The sequence below is a fragment of the Hoplias malabaricus genome, chromosome Y, assembly GCF_029633855.1.
Source record: "Hoplias malabaricus isolate fHopMal1 chromosome Y, fHopMal1.hap1, whole genome shotgun sequence".
NCBI classification, from domain to species: domain Eukaryota; kingdom Metazoa; phylum Chordata; class Actinopteri; order Characiformes; family Erythrinidae; genus Hoplias; species Hoplias malabaricus.
In genome coordinates this window covers 65031702-65053369 of record NC_089820.1, presented here as the reverse complement: position 1 = coordinate 65053369, position 21668 = coordinate 65031702, and the positions used below count along the sequence as shown (strand labels likewise).

The 21668-nt window shown below is 45.3% G+C and overlaps 2 protein-coding genes across 2 annotated transcripts in view; one reads left to right on the top strand and one right to left on the bottom strand.

Moving 5' to 3' along the window:
- Positions 1 to 21668, bottom strand: part of LOC136678942 (guanylate cyclase soluble subunit beta-2-like) — a 41844-nt gene that overhangs the window by 19585 nt on the left and 591 nt on the right. The window lies entirely within an intron of this gene.
- Positions 6829 to 21650, top strand: LOC136678943 (cullin-3-like). Its single transcript, XM_066657147.1, has 16 exons — positions 6829 to 7070; positions 10238 to 10435; positions 11369 to 11482; positions 11622 to 11782; positions 12513 to 12627; positions 12719 to 12947; positions 13792 to 13937; positions 14516 to 14692; positions 16955 to 17125; positions 17382 to 17489; positions 17568 to 17692; positions 17841 to 17937; positions 18069 to 18203; positions 18432 to 18618; positions 18782 to 18927; positions 20485 to 21650. The coding sequence occupies exons 1-16, from the start codon at positions 7008 to 7010 to the stop codon at positions 20614 to 20616; spliced, it is 2304 nt and encodes a 767-aa protein (XP_066513244.1). The 5' UTR covers positions 6829 to 7007; the 3' UTR covers positions 20617 to 21650.

Below are 21668 nucleotides of genomic sequence, written 5' to 3'. Positions count from 1 at the left end.
CTCCGGGTGACTGTCTGTGAGGAGTGTGGTGTGTTCTCCCCGTGTCCGTGTGGGTTTCCTCCGGGTGACTGTCTGTGAGGAGTGTGGTGTGTTCTCCCTGTGTCTGCGTGGGTTTCCTCCGGGTGACTGTCTGTGAGGAGTGTGGTGTGTTCTCCCTGTGTCTGCGTGGGTTTCCTCCGGGTGACTGTCTGTGAGGAGTGTGGTGTGTTCTCCCCGTGTCCGTGTGGGTTTCCTCCGGGTGACTGTCTGTGAGGAGTGTGGTGTGTTCTCCCTGTGTCTGCGTGGGTTTCCTCCGGGTGACTGTCTGTGAGGAGTGTGGTGTGTTCTCTCTGTGTCTGCGTGGGTTTCCTCCGGGTGACTGTCTGTGAGGAGTGTGGTGTGTTCTCCCTGTGTCTGCGTGGGTTTCCTCCGGGTGACTGTCTGTGAGGAGTGTGGTGTGTTCTCTCTGTGTCTGCGTGGGTTTCCTCCGGGTGACTGTCTGTGAGGAGTTGGTGTGTTCTCCCCGTGTCCGTGTGGGTTTCCTCCGGGTGACTGTCTGTGAGGAGTGTGGCATGTTCTCCCTGTGTCTGCGTGGGTTTCCTCCGGGTGACTGTCTGTGAGGAGTGTGGCGTGTTCTCCCTGTGTCTGCGTGGGTTTCCTCCGGGTGACTGTCTGTGAGGAGTGTGGTGTGTTCTCCCTGTGTCTGCGTGGGTTTCCTCCGGGTGACTGTCTGTGAGGAGTGTGGTGTGTTCTCCCTGTGTCTGCGTGGGTTTCCTCCGGGTGACTGTCTGTGAGGAGTGTGGTGTGTTCTCCCCGTGTCCTTGTGGGTTTCCTCCGGGTGACTGTCTGTGAGGAGTGTGGTGTGTTCTCCCTGTGTCTGCGTGGGTTTCCTCCGGGTGACTGTCTGTGAGGAGTGTGGTGTGTTCTCCCTGTGTCTGCGTGGGTTTCCTCCGGGTGACTGTCTGTGAGGAGTGTGGTGTGTTCTCCCTGTGTCTGCGTGGGTTTCCTCCGGGTGACTGTCTGTGAGGAGTGTGGTGTGTTCTCTCTGTGTCCGTGTGGGTTTCCTCCGGGTGACTGTCTGTGAGGAGTTGGTGTGTTCTCCCTGTGTCTGCGTGGGTTTCCTCCGGGTGACTGTCTGTGAGGAGTGTGGTGTGTTCTCCCCGTGTCCGTGTGGGTTTCCTCCGGGTGACTGTCTGTGAGGAGTGTGGTGTGTTCTCCCTGTGTCTGCGTGGGTTTCCTCCGGGTGACTGTCTGTGAGGAGTGTGGTGTGTTCTCCCTGTGTCTGCGTGGGTTTCCTCCGGGTGACTGTCTGTGAGGAGTGTGGTGTGTTCTCTCTGTGTCTGCGTGGGTTTCCTCCGGGTGACTGTCTGTGAGGAGTTGGTGTGTTCTCCCCGTGTCCGTGTGGGTTTCCTCCGGGTGACTGTCTGTGAGGAGTGTGGCATGTTCTCCCTGTGTCTGCGTGGGTTTCCTCCGGGTGACTGTCTGTGAGGAGTGTGGCGTGTTCTCCCTGTGTCTGCGTGGGTTTCCTCCGGGTGACTGTCTGTGAGGAGTGTGGTGTGTTCTCCCTGTGTCTGCGTGGGTTTCCTCCGGGTGACTGTCTGTGAGGAGTGTGGTGTGTTCTCCCTGTGTCTGCGTGGGTTTCCTCCGGGTGACTGTCTGTGAGGAGTGTGGTGTGTTCTCCCCGTGTCCTTGTGGGTTTCCTCCGGGTGACTGTCTGTGAGGAGTGTGGTGTGTTCTCCCTGTGTCTGCGTGGGTTTCCTCCGGGTGACTGTCTGTGAGGAGTGTGGTGTGTTCTCCCCGTGTCCGTGTGGGTTTCCTCCGGGTGACTGTCTGTGAGGAGTGTGGTGTGTTCTCCCTGTGTCTGCGTGGGTTTCCTCCGGGTGACTGTCTGTGAGGAGTGTGGTGTGTTCTCCCCGTGTCCGTGTGGGTTTCCTCCGGGTGACTGTCTGTGAGGAGTGTGGTGTGTTCTCCCTGTGTCTGCGTGGGTTTCCTCCGGGTGACTGTCTGTGAGGAGTGTGGTGTGTTCTCCCTGTGTCTGCGTGGGTTTCCTCCGGGTGACTGTCTGTGAGGAGTGTGGTGTGTTCTCCCCGTGTCCGTGTGGGTTTCCTCCGGGTGACTGTCTGTGAGGAGTGTGGTGTGTTCTCCCTGTGTCTGCGTGGGTTTCCTCCGGGTGACTGTCTGTGAGGAGTGTGGTGTGTTCTCTCTGTGTCTGCGTGGGTTTCCTCCGGGTGACTGTCTGTGAGGAGTGTGGTGTGTTCTCCCTGTGTCTGCGTGGGTTTCCTCCGGGTGACTGTCTGTGAGGAGTGTGGTGTGTTCTCTCTGTGTCTGCGTGGGTTTCCTCCGGGTGACTGTCTGTGAGGAGTTGGTGTGTTCTCCCCGTGTCCGTGTGGGTTTCCTCCGGGTGACTGTCTGTGAGGAGTGTGGCATGTTCTCCCTGTGTCTGCGTGGGTTTCCTCCGGGTGACTGTCTGTGAGGAGTGTGGCGTGTTCTCCCTGTGTCTGCGTGGGTTTCCTCCGGGTGACTGTCTGTGAGGAGTGTGGTGTGTTCTCCCTGTGTCTGCGTGGGTTTCCTCCGGGTGACTGTCTGTGAGGAGTGTGGTGTGTTCTCCCTGTGTCTGCGTGGGTTTCCTCCGGGTGACTGTCTGTGAGGAGTGTGGTGTGTTCTCCCCGTGTCCTTGTGGGTTTCCTCCGGGTGACTGTCTGTGAGGAGTGTGGTGTGTTCTCCCTGTGTCTGCGTGGGTTTCCTCCGGGTGACTGTCTGTGAGGAGTTGGTGTGTTCTCCCCGTGTCCGTGTGGGTTTCCTCCGGGTGACTGTCTGTGAGGAGTGTGGCATGTTCTCCCTGTGTCTGCGTGGGTTTCCTCCGGGTGACTGTCTGTGAGGAGTGTGGCGTGTTCTCCCTGTGTCTGCGTGGGTTTCCTCCGGGTGACTGTCTGTGAGGAGTGTGGTGTGTTCTCCCTGTGTCTGCGTGGGTTTCCTCCGGGTGACTGTCTGTGAGGAGTGTGGTGTGTTCTCCCTGTGTCTGCGTGGGTTTCCTCCGGGTGACTGTCTGTGAGGAGTGTGGTGTGTTCTCTCTGTGTCCGTGTGGGTTTCCTCCGGGTGACTGTCTGTGAGGAGTTGGTGTGTTCTCCCTGTGTCTGCGTGGGTTTCCTCCGGGTGACTGTCTGTGAGGAGTGTGGTGTGTTCTCCCCGTGTCCGTGTGGGTTTCCTCCGGGTGACTGTCTGTGAGGAGTGTGGCATGTTCTCCCTGTGTCTGCGTGGGTTTCCTCCGGGTGACTGTCTGTGAGGAGTGTGGCGTGTTCTCCCTGTGTCTGCGTGGGTTTCCTCCGGGTGACTGTCTGTGAGGAGTGTGGTGTGTTCTCCCTGTGTCTGCGTGGGTTTCCTCCGGGTGACTGTCTGTGAGGAGTGTGGTGTGTTCTCCCTGTGTCTGCGTGGGTTTCCTCCGGGTGACTGTCTGTGAGGAGTGTGGTGTGTTCTCTCTGTGTCCGTGTGGGTTTCCTCCGGGTGACTGTCTGTGAGGAGTTGGTGTGTTCTCCCTGTGTCTGCGTGGGTTTCCTCCGGGTGACTGTCTGTGAGGAGTGTGGTGTGTTCTCCCCGTGTCCGTGTGGGTTTCCTCCGGGTGACTGTCTGTGAGGAGTGTGGTGTGTTCTCCCTGTGTCTGCGTGGGTTTCCTCCGGGTGACTGTCTGTGAGGAGTGTGGTGTGTTCTCTCTGTGTCTGCGTGGGTTTCCTCCGGGTGACTGTCTGTGAGGAGTTGGTGTGTTCTCCCCGTGTCCGTGTGGGTTTCCTCCGGGTGACTGTCTGTGAGGAGTGTGGTGTGTTCTCCCTGTGTCTGCGTGGGTTTCCTCCGGGTGACTGTCTGTGAGGAGTGTGGTGTGTTCTCTCTGTGTCTGCGTGGGTTTCCTCCGGGTGACTGTCTGTGAGGAGTTGGTGTGTTCTCCCCGTGTCCGTGTGGGTTTCCTCCGGGTGACTGTCTGTGAGGAGTTGGTGTGTTCTCCCCGTGTCCGTGTGGGTTTCCTCTGGGTGCTCCGGTTTCCTCCCACAGTCCAAGGACACACGTTGGTAGGTGGATTGGCGACTCAAAAGTGTGTGTTGCCCTGTGAAGGACTGTCCCCTCCACCCCTCCAGGGTGTATTCCTGCCTTGCACCCAATGATTCCAGGTAGGCTCTGGACCCACCGCGACCCTGAACTGGATAAGCTCTTACAGACAATGAATGAACTTACCTTTTAGGTTATTTATAGATACTTCAACCTGTATGAGGTCAAAAATATACATGAAAAATATATTAAATATTAAAAAGTTCACCATGTGACATTCATTAACTGTATTGTTTTCTTAGCATTATGTTAAACAACATTACTGTTTTATTTTTCAAATAATTAGCGATTACTTTCTACATTTTAACTATACTTACATGCATTTTACTTACGCAAACTGAACACAGCTCAGAGAAGTAATAGAATAACAGCTAATTTAAATATGTATTAAATATTTGTTAAAAAAAATATCTCAAATCTCAAGATCAAAATACAAAAATATGATTTAAAAGTTATTGAAAAAAATATTAAAGCCATGTTTTAGTTTGAATATGTGTCAGATATAACTGGCAGTAATACATTTTTTATAAAGTTTTTAATACTTTCTTTATTGGTCATTCTTATTTAAAAAACAATTAAATGTTAAAATAATATAATAACTACTGATTTCTATCTAAAAGAATATTTGGATATATGGAGTAGAGCTGGCCTGGGTGTGCCTTTGGGCGGCACGGTGCTTTGGTGATTAGCACGTTTGCCTCCTAGCAATGGGATCTTGGGTTCATGGCCTATCTGGGTGGAGTTTCCATGTTCTCCCAGTGTCTGCATGGGTTTCCTCTGGGGTCTCCAGTTTCCTCCCACAGTCCAAAAGGTTAGGGGAATGGGCTTCTGTAATAACTGTCCTGTTGTGAGTGAATGAGTTTGTGGGAGTGAATATGTGTGTGCCCAGATATGGATTGGTGCTCTATCCTGGGTGAAGCCCTAGTGCCCAATGCAGTTCTCCAGTTAGACAGACGGTTGTTCCTGGTTGAGAGTATGCTGTGCATGTTTGCCTGACGCTTCTCACCAGTGTGTGTGTGTGGAATGTGTGTTGAATGGAATGGCGCTCTGAGCAGTGTTGATTGTAAAGCGTCCTTGGGTATCCAGAAAGGCGCTATATAAGTGTAAATATACATTTTTAAAAATTGGCATCAGAGCTACACAGTGACAGTTTATCAGATTAACAGTCAGAATTAAATATTGTCTTGTGTACTCCTCAATGTGTGTTTATCACAACATTTTAGCCTCTACAATATTAGCCTCATTTTGTGAAGATGCACAATGTTATGGCCCAGTAATGTACACACCAATATTTGCCCCACCTGCTTTGTGACAGGGCGGCACGGTGGCACAGCAGGTAGTGTAGCAGTCACACAACCCCAGGGACCTGGAGGTTGTGGGTCCATTCCGGGTGACTGTCTGTGAGGAGTGTGGTGTGTTCTCTCTGTGTCTGCGTGGGTTTCCTCCGGGTGACTGTCTGTGAGGAGTGTGGTGTGTTCTCCCCGTGTCTGCGTGGGTTTCCTCCGGGTGACTGTCTGTGAGGAGTGTGGTGTGTTCTCCCCATGTCTGTGTGGGTTTCCTCCGGGTGACTGTCTGTGAGGAGTGTGGTGTGTTCTCTCTGTTTCTGTGTGGGTTTCCTCCAGGTGCTCCAGTTTCCTCCCACAGTCCAAAAACACACATTGGTAGGTGGATTGGCGACTCAAATGTGTCCATAGGTGTGAATGTGTGTGTGTTGCCCTGTGAAGGACTGGCGCCCCCTCCAGGGTGTATTCCTGCCTTGCGCCCAATGATTCCAGGTAGGCTCTGGACACATTGTGACCCTGAACTGGATAAGGGTTACAGATAATGAATAAATGCTTTGTGGCAGATCCTGGAGGTCTCATGCTACAACCACTTTCAAAATGAAATCATTTGGATAAGCTGCAACATTAACCACAACTACAATGTATCAATCCAAATGGAAACACTCAAAGAGTTTGGTCACATTTTCAGAATGAACACCAGCCTGATACTGTTTCCTGAAGGAAGAGCCCTGAAGAGTGGTACCAAAAGAGAAGTGGTCTAAACAATTTGAGGAGAATCTGAGAAAACACTGCTTCAGACTCATCAAACCCAAAGCAGTAGCCTAGTATAACAAATCGCAGAAAAGCTTTATAAGGACAGTCTGAAACCCAACAGCACCTACAGCTGTGTAAAGACTACAGAAGATACCATGTCCAATTAGAAGCTATGGATCACACGGAGATGAGTGGTAACCAGGGGTCAGCCACTCCTAATTTTAAAAGTTGTAACACTTTCAAAATTACATAAAATGATATACATTTTAAAAGATGTTTGAATAGGGAATTAACCTTTAAACTGAGAGCTGGGAACAACCCTTTGTGAATAATCCTCTAATAAAGTTTGAGATGAAAAATGACTGAGATTGACAGCGTAAACTGTTCATATTAATAGCTTTTTTTGTACTTTTCTTTTTCAAACTGGTGGTAGTTATATGTTTTAAGGGTGATCCCAGAGTATGACCACTTGCATAACAGAGTGAGAAAATATTCATCCTACATCAGGGGTACTTCACTGATGCTCTTGTGGCTGGATGCAATCAAATCCTCACAGCCGTATTCCAACATTTATTGTGAAGATTTTCAGAAAAGTAATGCTGCTATATTTCTAGACCTTTGATTTAAGAAGAGACACTACTTTGAGTTTAGGAGATAACTTGCTCCATCGAGAGGCTGCAGTGAAGCTGTGTGAGCTCAGCTCAGCTCCTCTCGCGTTTGTTGATGTGAATGTGATTCTATACAGTCCGCCATCATTGAGAGAAGCAGAGCTGAGCCATCAGGCGTTTGTCAACAAGTCCAGAACTACAGAAATCTCCTCACAATTAAAGACACTTACTCTCCTCCATCCTTTTACAGAACAAAACTTTCATGTGAGCGGAGAATTAGCAGCCAAAAATGTCCAATCTCAGCAAAGGCGGCTCCAAAAAGGACACCAAGATGAGGATACGAGCCTTTCCTGTGAGTACACACTGAAAACGGAGCCCCGTTGCCGGCGACGCCTTCACTCGAGCGCCGAGGATGAAGTTGGCTTCTTATTCAAGTTTCCCGTTCCAACGTAAATGCTGCAGCTGTTACAGTCTAGCGCCAGATGTTCCAAAGCAAGTACACGAGTACTTGATTTTAAAATGAGTTTATATATACATAATAAAAAACAACTTAATTAAACGTTCCTTTCCACCTTAAGTAGCCACTGTAACTGCTGCACTATTTAAGGTGGAACTCGAAACTTCGGAAAAAAAAGAGCATGGCATATAAGCACAATTTCTCTGTTTTGTATTTTTGCTGAGTTACAGCACAAACGTGTTGTCTTTCATGTTCGTATTTGTGGTATGAAAACTAATTTTAAAGCCACCAATCTTATTAGTCGCATTTTCCTTTCCACCTTAAACGTACATGTAACTCTACCAATTTAAGGTGGAACGGAAAATTGGTATATTAATGTGGCTAGTAAAAGGAGTATTCTGCTTGTATTTGTACTGCAAATAATGGAAAAATACATACTTTAGAACGCATAAAACAAGTGAACCGAATGTAGCTGCTGCATCATTTAAGGTGGAACGGAAAATTCGTATAAGAAGCTGGTAAATAAGAAGCTAACTGATGTTGTCACCAATCCAAGACTAACCAGAATGATACAATTAGGAATAAAAAATGATGTTTCCTCCTAGATATTAAGTTATTTGTTGTACAATTTACTAATTTAAAGATTTTACTCGCCGCAACTAGCATTAAGGTTAATATGTTTGGCCCTCGTTTGTATTGTGTTGCTGAAATGTTAATAAAGAGGCTAGTCCATTAGCAGGCTTTATACGAAGGTCATACTAAAGCTCCAATTAGTTTGTGTGAAAATAAAACGTTAATAGTCATTCTTGCATTTTAAAAATTCAATGTGTCCCTTAATGTTAACATTAATGTTGCTGGACATCTAGAGACACAAGAGGCCAGCTCTATCGTCCGTTAACAGAAGTGGTTGGGATCTGTAGATTAGTGCTGGGTTGTATTGATACCACTCAGTATCAAAATATGTCACAATTATATATCGATATTTAACCTGAATGTTCTGCATAATGATTAAACTATCATCTTCAAGTCCATTCACTATGATCAGATGGGAAATGCCCGTTCTTGACAGTCTTACAGCTTGAGAATATTTCAGTGTTGTCAGTGAGAAGCAGATATCTGTGGATTAAATCCATATAAAACTTTAAAAAAAAAATCGGTTAGCGTTTGTACAGTAGTCTCTTTTTTAATCAGCCACTTTACATATAAAAACTCAGAAGAGGCGCTTGTTCATTGGTCATTTTGCATAGAAATCCATCAAACCTTGTATCTCAGTTAATTGGTTTCCTTGTCAAACCTTAATTTATGAATGAAGCAACAGAATCACTGAAATGATTTCAAGTTCGATTTGCCTCTTTTGTGAAGACAGTAAAGCAAGTTCATCTGAACAAACCACTAAAGATGTCCAAGCTGGTTCCTTAATACATTTTTATTTTACATCTGAACAATTGAATTAGGCTGGCATATTGACAAAATCTATTAAATCCGTCATTAATTTAGAATTACAAATATAATTAACATGAGTTTCTGCTGCAATAGAATTGAATTGTAATTGCCACACATTAACAGTATGAAACTTCTGTTTATTCATAGCGGTAGGTCTAGAGCCTTCCCCGGATCACTGGGTTCAAGGCAGGGACACAGCGTAGACAGGGTGCCAGTCCATTACAGGGCATCATTCACTCACACACTCACACCTGTGGACAGTTTCACTTTTGGATAATTAGTCAACCAAGCTTGTGTTTCTGGACTCTGGGAGGAAACCCTCACACCATATTCTTCAAAGATAGTGACCCGAAAGGGGCTTCTAACCCACAGCCCCTGGACTCCGGCAGCATTTCCACCTGTTGCCCCAGTGTGCCACTCTATTTTATTATTTACATTTAAATTTAAGATACAAATGTCTGCACCGATCTAGAACTGAATGTATTTGTCAGTGTGACAAATCTCCTCTTTGCTCTCAGACTGGTGGATTTCACAATATTTCACCTGAAGCAATCCCAGCTATTTTACCTGAAAAAAATAATCACACCTTTTCACACAGACTTCTACTGTTTTATATAACGTATTATGCTGCATAACAACAGAAAACTAACTAGATGGGATCAGGTCGCATTTTATGTGATACAGCTCACTGTAGATCTTTAAGTGGGTCATGTTTTTATGACACACTGTTACACTATACCGAGAGGAAGTTTTAGGTGCTTTACAACCAGACGTGCTTTGGGTGTAGGCCTTAGAGCAGGGTAATATTGATGTAACATGACAGTTATTATTTAATATAATACAGTATCAGATGACATTAATGTTATCATTAGTAAAGTTAATGAATGTTTGTTTCTGGAGGGCTGCTTCTCTGTTAAAAGAGTGTCTCGCAAACGTGACTGAGCTTGTTTTGTGTTGGAGTTGCAAACCATTAAGAAAGTACGTTACAGAAAAGTTTTTAACCAATCTGAAGCACCTAAGGCATGGCGCATACAGCAGATATCTGTCAGGTTCTGGACAGTTAACAGAATTAAGTTGCAGGGCTTGTACTCAATATCAATCAAATAAACATAGTGCTAAAATGGCAAAGCAATACCAAGATATACCAGAGTAGAATATCAGACTGCATTACACGCAGAGACACTACTGTTTAGAGGCAGTAATAGCTTTTCTAAATCAGAGGCTCTGATACAGTTACACCTCAAGGGCAACTTTAGAAAAAAATAGTGAGCCAGGTTGGATAATATCTTTTACGGTTGTATAACAGGGCTGTTAGGACTTTAACTGCTGTGCCCTTGAATCCTGGATCTGGATTTCTTTCTAAAATTCAGTGCAATTGAGTGTAATCTGAAATGTAAACGCTCTGATTGTTTAGATGAAGATTGATATGAGTTTTGTCTCTTTGTTAAAAGTGTCCTGGGTTAGGGTTAACCCAGGAGAATGGATTGATATTAATAAAACTACGTAATAAAACTAAAACTAGTAATAAAACTAATGGATTGATAGTAATAAAAGATGTTTAGGGCAAAGTTGTATTTAAAAACTAATTCAATAAACACTCACTCACTCTCATCTCTCAGATGACGATGGACGAGAAGTACGTCAACAACATCTGGGACCTCCTGAAAAATGCCATCCAGGAGATCCAGAGGAAGAATAACAGTGGCCTGAGCTTTGAGGAGCTGTATAGGAACGCTTACACCATGGTTTTACACAAACACGGCGAGAAGCTCTATACGGGCCTGCGGGAGGTCGTCACAGAGCACCTCATCAACAAAGTAAGAGAGTGGAGCAGAGCCTGAGCTTATTAAAATGAGAAACAACTATCCACCGGCATTCTGAATAGTCTATTAATGTCGTATTAAGCAGTTCTGCAGGTGCCTGGACCTGCTTTGTTGGCTGGTTTCAGTGGGAAGAGATATGGTGGTGCCTCCTCTGTAAACTGCAGTTCACTGAAGTTTCGCCCTTTTACCGTATAAGTCCTAAAGGCACGATTTGTCTTTGCGGTGGAATTATAGTGAGGAAACCGTATGTTTTGATGCTTGTAGGTTCCTGCTTTTCTGGGGTTTCTGGGAAATTAAAGGGTAAAGTGTTTATGTCAGTCTGTGAAATAAGCATGGTCTTCCATCAAAGCAGGGCTGGAAGATTGTTAATGCAAACAGTCATCTATTTTGATGCAGTTAGATTATAACTCACCCGCTGTAAAGATTAAAAAAAAGGGGAGAAAAAAAAACACAGCAAATCTTATATATTATCTAAATCCATCCCACCGCCTGACTGACCGTGTACCAGGCCACCTTTGGTTTATGCACCGTTTTATAAATAGTATGAATGATATTTTATAAAAATGAAAGTTAATACCTAACAACACTTAGTGTTTTCCTCAAATGTTGGATCTTCTGCTGTACATAGCCCCGAGCCTTCCCCAGTCTAGACAAGGTCCACTCTTTCTGCTTTAATAAAGAACTCAGTTGATTTGACAGGTCCTCAGCATGACTCGTCATATTTCCCAAATACATTTTTGATGCATGTCCCATGCGGAGGTGACCTGATGCTCATGTGCCTCACCATTCTAATGATCACTGCTTTTTTTATGGAGCTGTGTAAGGAGTGGATGAATAACCCAATCCACTCTTCATAAAGACTGCTCGGATGCGTTTCGATATACAGTGTGATATTTGGTTAATGTAGATGTCTTTTATCTCTGAAAGGTGCGGGATGATGTATTAAACTCTCTGAACAACAACTTTCTTCAAACTTTAAACCAAGCCTGGAATGACCACCAGACAGCGATGGTGATGATCAGAGATATCCTGATGTACATGGTGAGTTCCTCTCATTGTCTGCCCTTAGGGCTTTTGCTTTCATTTATAGGCTGTGACTGTGAGAGTAATTGATATCTCTCTCTCTCTCTCTCTCTCTCTCTCTCTCTCTCTCTCTCTCTCTCTGTCGTTCCCACTCCAGGACCGAGTGTATGTGCAGCAGAACAACGTTGAAAATGTCTATAATTTAGGTCTCATCATCTTTCGGGACCAGGTGGTTCGTTACGGCTGCATACGGGACCATCTGAGACAAACGCTGCTAGACATGATTGCCCGAGAGAGGAAGGGAGAGGTGGTGGATAGGTAAGATCTTTGCATGGTTTTGTTTTTAATGAAAGCCTTTATTTGTCTTGATATTCTCACATTTAATTTAGTCATTTTTGAGCTAGTTAAAGAATTGGCCAGACAAGATCTGCCAATGTCTGAAGTTTACTTGTTTATATTTGCATTGGAGTGAGACATCTAATGTGGTTCGGATCTCCCTTATTACATTTTAGTGGTGGTTTGCTTAACGTTCACACTGACACATTCACAATTACTTATGACGTATTATTAGTGAGTCAGTCTTCAGAACAGCGCCCCACACTGGGCTTAATGCATGTTTGGGTGGTGTAACACAGCAAATGGGTAAAGGAGTCAAAGCTGCGCCCGAAATTTCTCCGCTGCTTTTTTCAGCGCTTTGTGCTCTCTGCATGTTCACTGTCACATCTTGTGAATTCATGTCCTTTGTTTGGTTTGTACTGTGTTCAAGCTTGACACACAGCGCAACACAGTTTGTTTAGAAAAGGACAGAGACCCACCTGACACCTGACTGCTATGAAGGAAGCATTCATATTTACTCTTAATGAACCTCACTAACAGAGCATTCGCAGGGTTCGTTTTAGTCTCACTAAGTATGACCCTTAGATTTTTACTCTTATTTATCACATTCTGGAAAAAGCAATGCAGCGTTTTACAGAAACCATGGGATATGTTAAAGATACAGGCAGTGCAGCACATGCAAAGTTTTGAAAGAATGTTTTTCCTTCATCAGAGGGGCCATACGTAACGCCTGCCAGATGTTAATGATCTTAGGCCTCGAAGGCCGGTCGGTTTATGAAGAGGACTTTGAGGCACCGTTCTTAGAAATGTCTGCAGAGTTCTTTCAGGTTTGTTGAGCTCTCACCAGGTTTGTATGACATATCACCAGATTAGAGTGCATGGACAATTCATGATGGAGTTTACGTTCTGTGTCGTCAGATGGAGAGTCAGAAGTTTTTGGCAGAGAACAGTGCGAGCGTGTACATAAAGAAAGTTGAAGCAAGGATAAACGAAGAGATTGAGCGAGTGATGCACTGCCTGGATAAATCGACAGAGGAGCCTATCGTGAAAGTGGTGGAGCGGGAACTCATCTCCAAGCACATGAAGACCATTGTAGAGATGGAGAACTCGGGCCTCGTTCACATGCTGAAGAACGGGAAGACGGAAGGTATGATCATTAAAATAAAACCCCATTCTTATAAAACGTATGAAATGATGTATAACATATAATGGATATAGTGTTCTCCCCGTGTCTGCGTGGGTTTCCTCCGGGTGCTCCGGTTTCCTCCCACAGTCCAAAAACACAAGTTGCAGGTGGATTGGCGACTCAAAAGTGTCCGTAGGTGTGAGTGTGTGAGTGAATGTGTGTGTGTCTGTGTTGCCCTGTGAAGGACTGGCGCCCCCTCCAGGGTGTATTCCCGCCTTGCGCCCAATGATTCCAGGTAGGCTCTGGACCCCCCGCGACCCTAAATTGGATAAGCGGTTACAGATAATGGATGGATGGATATAATGGATATATGTTGCATCTACAGTACAGTACAGTACACTTATATAGCGCCTTTCTAGACACCCAAGGACGCTTTACAATCCACACTGCTCAGAACACTCAATCCACACACACACACTGGTGAGAAGCCGCAGCCAAACGCATTCTCGACCAGGAACAACCGTCCACCTGGAGGACTGCATCGGGCACTAGGGTTTCACCCAGGACACAGCGCCAATCCATATCTGGGCACACACACATTCACACTCACCAGGACAGTTATTAGAGAAGCCAGTTCACTTCACCTCCATGTTTTTGGACTGTGGGAGGAAACTGGAGCCCCCGGAGGAAACCCACGCAGACACAGGGAGAACATGGAAACTCAGTCCCCCAGATGGGACTTGTATATCCCAGCGCTGAGAGGCGAACGTGCTCACCACTAAGCCACCGTGCCTCCCCGTGATGTCATGTTATGTAATTATGTTACATTATTATAATTCAAATTCTATTTTTTCCCCATGTGCAGACCTGGCGTGTATGTATAAGCTGTTCAGCAGGGTGCCAAATGGACTGAAGACTATGTGTGAATGTATGAGTTCCTACTTACGGGAGCAGGGCAAGGCTCTGGTGTCTGAGGAGGGAGAGGGCAAGAATCCTGTTGATTACATACAGGTACGAGCAATCATCCCAGATTTACAGTAATTTGGTTACAGTAATGAGTGTCAGGAATAATTCTGAAAAATGATTTGACTTAAATTTTAAATTGTATTCAGCGCTGTCTCTAACCGTCTGTCTTTTATTATAGCTTTCATACTTTTTGGGAAGCTTAATTTCATCTCTGCAAGGATTTTCAAAGTTCAGTTTTAAATGTTGGATACAGATTCTGCTTATGATCAAAGTAATATCAAACGTATTGAATATGGTCTTTCTTCCTCTATTTCTCAGTTGACCTTAAGTCAGCAACAGCTTTTGGAGCAGCTTTTTTTTCTGAGGACATTAAGTTGTAGAATAAAGACGGGCAGTAAGGTGAACAACAGTAAAGAGCACACATATTAAAAAGATAGATATGATATGATATACTTTGTGCTGAAAGTTGAATCTGATTCCTTTTTTGGCTGGAAATAAAGAGATGGCTGTGACTTTGAACAGTGCAGTAAACCACCTGGAACTGTAGAAATCTTATGCGATGGATTAAGTGTACTGCTGAGGTGACTGTATGCTCTTAAAACCTTGCTGTTTCTTTTATTCAGGGATTATTGGACTTAAAGTCTCGCTTCGACCGGTTCCTGCAGGAGTCCTTCAATAACGACCGCCTGTTTAAACAGACCATAGCAGGGGACTTTGAGTACTTCCTCAATCTGAATCCTCGCTCGCCCGAGTACCTCTCCCTATTCATCGACGACAAGCTGAAGAAGGGTGTGAAAGGAGTGAGTCAGCATTATGTGTTTATTGATGCAAAACACAAGGAATTACAACTTCTTCCCTGAATTTGTGTAAAGGGCGTCATGTGACGACTAAGCTGAAGCTGAAATTTCAACATACAATGCCTGAGAGTCAGATCCTAAGGTAGTTAGGCCTGTTAGGTAGTTAATTGTAGAGAAGCATTCATTCATTGTCTGTAAACGCTTATCCAGTTGAGGATCCCACCCAGAACCACTGGGTGCAAGGCAGGAACACACCCCAGAGGAGGTGCCAGTCCTTCACAGGGCTACACACACTCACACATTCACTCACACACTCACACCTACGGACACTTTTGAGTCACCAGTCCACCTACCAACGTGTTTTTGGACTGTGGGAGGAAACCAGAGCACCCGGAGGAAACCCACGGGGAGAACACACCACACTTCTCACAGACAGTCACCCGGAGGAAACCCACGCAGACACAGGGAGAACACACCACACTTCTCACAGACAGTCACCCGGAGGAAACCCACGCAGACACAGGGAGAACACACCACACTCCTCACAGACAGTCACCCGGAGGAAACCCACGCAGACACAGGGAGAACACACCACACTCCTCACAGACAGTCACCCGGAGGAAACCCACGCAGACACAGGGAGAACACACCACACTCCTCACAGACAGTCACCCGGAGGAAACCCACGCAAACACAGGGAGAACACACCACACTCCTCACAGACAGTCACCCGGAGGAAACCCACGCAGACACAGGGAGAACACACCACACTCCTCACAGACAGTCACCCGGAGGAAACCCACGCAGACACAGGGAGAACACACCACACTCCTCACAGACAGTCACCCGGAGGAAACCCACGCAGACACAGGGAGAACACACCACACTCCTCACAGACAGTCACCCGGAGGAAACCCACGCAGACACAGGGAGAACACACCACACTCCTCACAGACAGTCACCCGGAGGAAACCCACGCAGACACAGGGAGAACACACCACACTCCTCACAGACAGTCAACCGGAGGAAACCCACGCAGACACAGGGAGAACACACCACACTCCTCACAGACAGTCACCCGGAGGAAACCCATGCAGACACAGGGAGAACACACCACACTCCTCACAGACAGTCACCCGGAGCGCGAATCAAACCCACAACCTTCAGGTCCCTGGAGCTGTGAAACTGCAACACCTACCTGCAGCGCATGTAGAGAAATGTTAGACAGCCAGGAGTCACACTAGCCTGTTTTACACTGCAGGTCTGAACCATTATGAGCAAAGATTGTAAGAGTTTAGAAGAAATCACTTACAAACAGTGCTTAGTCAGTATTCTTACATACAGTTAGCTAACTATGCTGAGAGCTGCATGGGTTCGGCTCTACACGACTCGACTCGACATGGCTCAGCTCAGCTTACTTAAAGCTTGTAGCTTTTCCACTGGCAGGGCTCTCCCACAAAATTGACCTGGTGACGTCGAAAAACCTCTCAGGAATCGCTGACTTTGAAAACCACAAAAACGGTGGCGTTGTTTACTTATAATGTATTCACCTGTTGTTTTTTTTTTTTTTTGGACTAAACAGAGCTCCACGACCCAGTTCTCACAGATCAGTTTTACTTTTTAAACATTCGGCTTTCACCAGAAATTTTCATCGGCCATTGGCCCAAGGAGCATATAAACCTCTTCAAAACACCTCAAAGCAAAGTCACGAGCTGCTGTTGTCAGATAAAAATAAACGTGAAAGCTGCTGTTAAGAGATTTTACAAGTGGCGAATTTGTGCTGGATTTGAATGAGCTCTGCATTTTGTGGTGATTGACATGGCTCTGGCCAATCAGCGCTTTGCAGGATTCACACATCAACATTTAGTACCTACTCAGCACCATTGGAACCTTGAGTGAGCTGGGACTGAAAACCTACCCAATTCCAGGGACCAGGTACTAGATTTGCCAGTGGAAAAGAGCCGTGCCAAGTTGTGTAGAGTCATGTAGGTTCCATGCAGTGGAAGGGCACCGTTAGTCACTTCATGTTTAACACAAACAGATGGAAGAAGAAACCTAACTGGGCTGTTTGCAGCGGAAAAGAGAGAAATATACTTCCTGTGCAGGAGCTTTGATAGGCTTTAATCAGTTCCTCATTTGGTTCCCACTGCCATATTTTTAAATTCTTTTGTGTGTGTTTGTGTGCGTTTATTTCTTTTGTGTGTTGTTTGCTTTGAGATAAATTCACTAAGTCTTTCTATATATGACTTTCTCTCTCTCTCATAGTTGACAGAGCAGGAGGTGGAGTCTATCCTGGATAAAGCCATGGTGCTGTTCCGGTTCATGCAGGAGAAGGACGTGTTTGAGCGCTATTACAAACAGCACTTGGCCAGGAGGCTTCTCACAAACAAGAGCGTCTCTGACGATTCTGAAAAGAACATGATCTCAAAGCTGAAGGCAAGTTGATGGGGGTGCCAGAGCACACTCTGCTACACCACCTGTAATGCACATCATCTCCAGTTCTAATCTGTCTCAGTATTTGGGTGCAGGACAGATTTGGGCTGACTTGTCACTTACAGCATCAGGCTTGATTTGGTTCATATTATGTTATGACAGATGGTGTTGTAGATATGTTCACACACATTGTTTTCTTTCACACTTTGGAACATATTCTTTTGTTTTTCTATCTTGATATCTCTCTGATGAAATGCAGACGGAGTGTGGCTGTCAGTTCACATCTAAACTGGAAGGCATGTTCAGGGACATGAGCATCTCAAACACAACCATGGACGAGTTCCGCCAGCACCTGCAGTCAACGGGGGTAAGAGAAAGACCACGCTGCCATTGCTGAACCCACACAAGTGAGGAATCATGGATAGTTTGATATTTTTCTTTCTAGGTGTCTCTGGGTGGTGTCGACCTCACGGTAAGAGTGCTGACGACAGGTTACTGGCCTACTCAGTCGGCCACACCCAAATGCAACATCCCTCCATCGCCAAGACATGCATTTGAAGTGTTTAGAAGGTATGTGAACTATCTAAGCCTGTCACAATTATAATATAGTTTGACTACAATTACAAATGTACAAAATTCAGCTTTCGTTTTTTTATGCAAGCGGCTTTGGATGCTGTTCAACACTGCGCGTGTGATTCTGGTTTTCTGTGCTTTTCAGGTTTTATTTGGCCAAACACAGTGGCCGGCAACTCACACTGCAGCATCACATGGGTTCTGCAGACCTCAATGCCACCTTCTACGGCCCAATCAAAAAGGTATCTGTGAAGTAACTGCTCATCAGCCAGAGCCCTAACATCATACACAGCTGAGAATGGACCAGCCATGGCAAATATGTTAAAGCTGTAATACTCTGGCTCTAAACTCGCATGTACCTCTTTGTCTCCAGGAGGATGGTTCAGATATGGGAGTGGGAGGTGCCCAGGTGACAGGCTCCAATACTAGGAAACACATTCTGCAGGTTTCCACTTTCCAGATGACAATCCTGATGCTCTTCAACAACAGAGAGAAGTCAACCTTTGAGGTATAATCATGTGTTGCAGAGGTCAGCTTTGCATAGTGCACCAGTTACCGTCAGGAGTAAGCCTCAGTTTGAATGATGTGGCGTTTAAGACCAGTCATAATCTGGGGGACATCTCAGGAAATTAAAATTGCACACACTTCAATTGAGCTGTTTTTACTCAACTCAAGTCAGTTTTAACATAGATGACTTCCACAAAAACTTTCCTCATGATCCCTCTTGTTTCTACAGGAAATTCAGCAGGAGACAGACATCCCAGAGCGAGAGCTGGTGCGAGCACTGCAGTCTCTGGCCTGTGGGAAACCCACACAACGAGTTCTTACAAAGGAACCCAAATCTAAAGAGATTGAGAACGGCCATGTATTTACAGTGAATGACCAGTTCACCTCCAAACTGCACAGAGTAAAGATTCAGACAGGTACTGCATATACAGCATATGTTCTTTTCATACTTCATTCATAGACCGTGTTATAATGCAAAAACATTTGGAGTCGATTTGAAAAATCAGCCCATGGTGTTCTGAAATGTTTTTTTTTTGATGTACTTCTCTTTCTGTTTCTGTTTTCCTCATGATCCTGCAGTCGCTGCTAAGCAGGGGGAGTCGGACCCTGAGAGGAAAGAGACACGGCAGAAGGTGGATGATGACAGGAAGCACGAGATCGAAGCGGCAATCGTCCGCATCATGAAGTCTAGGAAGAAGATGCAGCACAATGTGCTAGTAGCTGAGGTACGGATGATAACTCATTTATAAGCCACAAAACGGGTAACTTGTGAAAGTTTGAAAAAAATGGTTAACCTCACTAAGTTTTCTCTTTACTCCAGCCGTTTGCTAAGATTTGTTTGGTGTCTGAAGTTTTCTACTTTTAGTTTTCCACCTGAGTTTCATAGCTAAAAGACTTCACTAGCCTCGACTGTAAACAAGCTGGGCTGCATGGCTGTTACGACTCAGAAAGCGATTCAAATGTGAACATCCTCTGAATGCAGTTGAGAAGTGAGCAGCAGAAAAACGTGGTGACACAGAGTAGACTTCCATTACTTGTGTTAGATCACTATGGCAAGTGCTCAACAGAAACAGTACAGGGAAAGTACAGAATTATTAAAGCAGTAAAATAAATACCCCCCCAGAGGGATAACTACAATCAGTCTGGAGACACAGTTATAAAACACCAATTTTTTCGTACCTGAGGGGGTAACAGTAACCAGTTATAAACTACTCTTCCCTCCCTTAAGTGTACAATAAAACAAACACCAGTCTTCCATGAATGTTCCCTTCATACACCAAACAGTTCTTTTCTTATTCATTCATTGTCTTTAACTGCTTATCCAATTCAGGGTCACGGTTCATTCATTACACTTGGGCTAAATACATTTTATTCCGATTTAGAAATACAGTGGATACTCTGTCTACGAGCTTGATCCGTTCCGTGACCCGGTTCGTAAGTGGAAATGTGCATTTCTCGAGTCAATGTTTACCATTTAAAATAATGGAAAAGCAATTAATGCGTTCCACCCCCACCCCGGAAGTCACCCTTTTTACACTGATATATGTTTACAACACTCTCAAATTAGTAAAAAATACATGTAGCGTTACTAAAAATAAAAGAGAAATACAGTGGAAACAGTGATAAAAAAGAAATGATAAAGTTGTAAGTGGTTACACATCGCTACCTTGGAGACGTGACGACTGGCTGGAGGAGTAACACAGGCACTGGCTGTATGACGGGAGGTGGGGGGTGGGGGGAATAACGGAGAGTAGGCGGTGAATGTGGGGAGACGAAGCGTAGATACGGCTTAACTTAGCACCAATGTCGATGTCTGCTATTTACACTGATGCTAAATTGCTAAAGCTACAATGTGCTAATCTTTAAAGCTCACTCAAGTCTGGGGGGCGCTGGGAGACTCGCCTATTGGGGTCAGGGGCCATTTCCAGCCGCCGGCTCGGAGGAGGCTCGGGTTTGTTTCTAGAGTCGTGGTTCGTTGGTGGAGGCAAAAAATATTCAAATGCCCGGTTCGTATCTTGGAAAGTTCGTTAGTAGAGGTTCCACTGTATTATAAAAGATAGATGCATGCTGCAGCTCTAACCGTTCCATGTACCTTTCTGAGAGGGCACTTCTGGTTCCTGTTACCAACAATGTGACCCCTGTACAGAGCATTTCACAACAGCTGTGGCTGACTATTCACTGTTTTAATGATTTAATTATAATTAAAAAAAAAACATACTTATTTAAAGATTTGTAGACGGTGTGTAAAGCTGATTAAATATTTTCCTCTCGTCTTCCCTCAGGTTACTCAGCAGCTGAGGGCACGGTTCCTCCCGAGTCCAGTGGTCATTAAAAAGCGCATTGAAGGACTTATTGAGAGAGAATACTTGGCGAGAACGCCAGAAGACCGCAAAGTGTACACTTACGTAGCATAATCATGTTGTGAATTACAAACGAAAGCCGGTGTGGAGTGAAAGCGAGTGTGAGAGAGAGCATTATTTTTGGGACTTGGTCATGCGCATGAAGTGGGAGGTTGTTTATTTTTTATTTTTTTGTTGTTGTTGTTTTGTTTAGTTCTGTCTGATTTTGTTTCAGTTCTGTTTTTTTCCATCACAACTGGGGAAAACTGCGAAGTTAAACTTTAACCTTCTGTACGGACTCCTTTCAAGTGAAAGCCTTCCAAAGCCACCCCCCTCCCTCCTCCCTCCCAACAGAGCTGGATCAGATTCAGCTCTGGGCTTGCAGACGAGGGTCCGTCTCTGTGAGAGAACTGTGCTGAAGCCTATAAGCCTGACCTAGAATTCAACAAAAGTGCCCAAATATAAAAGAAGAGTGATGATTGTGTCCAGCGTGGTACGGCTCCCGAAGATCATTCAAGCTCAGAAAAAATACGCCTTCCCAGATTAATTTTATTTGTTCTGTTTGAGTTTAGTTTTCCTCAGTGTCGGTGTAAACGTGTTTGTAGTCTGTGGCACCATGTCGGTTGTACAGGTCGTGTAACACTATTGGCTGCCTGCAGAAGATTTTAAAAAACCAAGGTTGCTATTGGGTTTCAAAGAGCCATAAGTAGTTGCTTTCGGAGCATGCCTTTTCTGAAGAGGGGTGGATTAACATTTTCAAGGTTTATTAAAGACGTGGATTGGTCGTCTCATCTGTTTTATTTTATTTTTGTGTTTGTTTTTTTCTGTTCCAGATTTTGGCATGGCCAAATGTAAAATTTAAATATTAGCTTTTTTTTTGCTTTTTTTGCTTTTTTTCTTTTTAGGGGTCCTTCCAATGCAGTTCTGTAAGAGGGTATGTTTTTTTTCCGTTCTTTTATTTGAGTAAAAGAAGGAATTTCTGGAGCACCATGTCTCAATGTGTAAAAATTGTAAAATAATTGTTATTGTACTCACTGAAGTGGACTGTACAGGGCCTTGTTTTCATCAATATTAAATGTAGAAAAAGGAGGAAAAAAAATAAATGGATTTGCTGCTTTGAGTCTTCC

Coding starts and splice junctions, on each gene's coding strand:
- LOC136678943 (XM_066657147.1), top strand. CDS start 7,008: ATGTCCAATCTCAGCAAAGGCGGCTCCAAAAAGGACACCAAGATGAGG. Junction 10,436..11,368: donor CAGAGCACCTCATCAACAAA/GTAAGAGAGTGG, acceptor TATCTCTGAAAG/GTGCGGGATGATGTATTAAA. Junction 18,619..18,781: donor CAGAGTAAAGATTCAGACAG/GTACTGCATATA, acceptor ATGATCCTGCAG/TCGCTGCTAAGCAGGGGGAG.